Genomic DNA, 884 nt, shown 5'->3' with positions numbered 1-884 from the left:
TGTAAAGGGTCTCCAGATAACTCTGGTTATGAATTGATACTATAAATAAAATTGAATTTAAATTTGAGCTTTAAGCTTTACATCAAGGAAATGCCCCATGTAATGTTGATGCAGACCAAATGAGCCAGTTAATTTCCTTGCACCCCACTTTGTTTTGTCCATGCAGCATCTCCTCTCCTCTGCAGGAAGCCCAGTTGATATCACGTAGCAGGTGAGTGAGGCTGGATGGAAAAGTACAGCTGTAGCAGGCAGTCAAGTTGGTCAGGTGCTCGGCTGGCTGGGGGAACGCTACCAGCCGTAACCAGAGCTAGTCCCTCCAGAAGTTAAAAATAACGATGAAATGGTCAGATTCCAGGTCACCACGTTGAAAACAAGAGAGTGAGAGAGTGATGTGGTCCCAGTGATGAGTCAGATGCACTTTGAAATAGATTGTCACATGAAAGCCTGCGCGTGTATACACAGAGGTCACGCTCAATCAACCGGCACGTTTCAGCACAGGAACTTTAGTCGTGAAAGAAACTGTGCTGAAACACACCGGCTGAATCAAGTCGTCAAAATGTGGTCAACCACTTGAAAGGACGGGCTTAGTTTACCTCCACCTGCATCAGGGAAGAAGACAATGTTTACATGTGCGCCGCTGGACTTACATGACGCCCTGCAGCACTTTCTGTGGCTCGGGGTCGAACAGTCTGTCAACATAATGGCGACTAGTGGCAGTAACTTCCTGTGTGGGGGCAAATATAACAGAAACATCAGTCACACTCTCACTGGCATACACACTTCTCTGCTGAAGCTAACTTACTAGAAAGTTTATGAGATGGTATCTTGCTCAGTTTCTCTCACACTCTCTCTCACTCACACACACACACACACACACACACACA

At 46.2% G+C, this 884-nt stretch overlaps 1 protein-coding gene across 2 annotated transcripts in view; it reads right to left on the bottom strand.

The window, feature by feature from the left end:
* Window positions 1-884, bottom strand: part of armc8 (armadillo repeat containing 8) — a 16980-nt gene that overhangs the window by 14228 nt on the left and 1868 nt on the right. For both annotated transcript variants that reach the window (XM_032515245.1, XM_032515246.1), the window contains exon 2: window positions 648-724. In XM_032515245.1, the coding sequence (XP_032371136.1) occupies window positions 648-724 (77 nt within the window). The remainder of the gene's footprint in view (window positions 1-647; window positions 725-884) is intronic.

This window comes from Etheostoma spectabile, chromosome 5 (genome assembly GCF_008692095.1).
Source record: "Etheostoma spectabile isolate EspeVRDwgs_2016 chromosome 5, UIUC_Espe_1.0, whole genome shotgun sequence".
NCBI classification, from domain to species: domain Eukaryota; kingdom Metazoa; phylum Chordata; class Actinopteri; order Perciformes; family Percidae; genus Etheostoma; species Etheostoma spectabile.
Note: the sequence above shows the minus strand (reverse complement) of the source record. Positions and strands in the feature narration are given on the sequence as shown.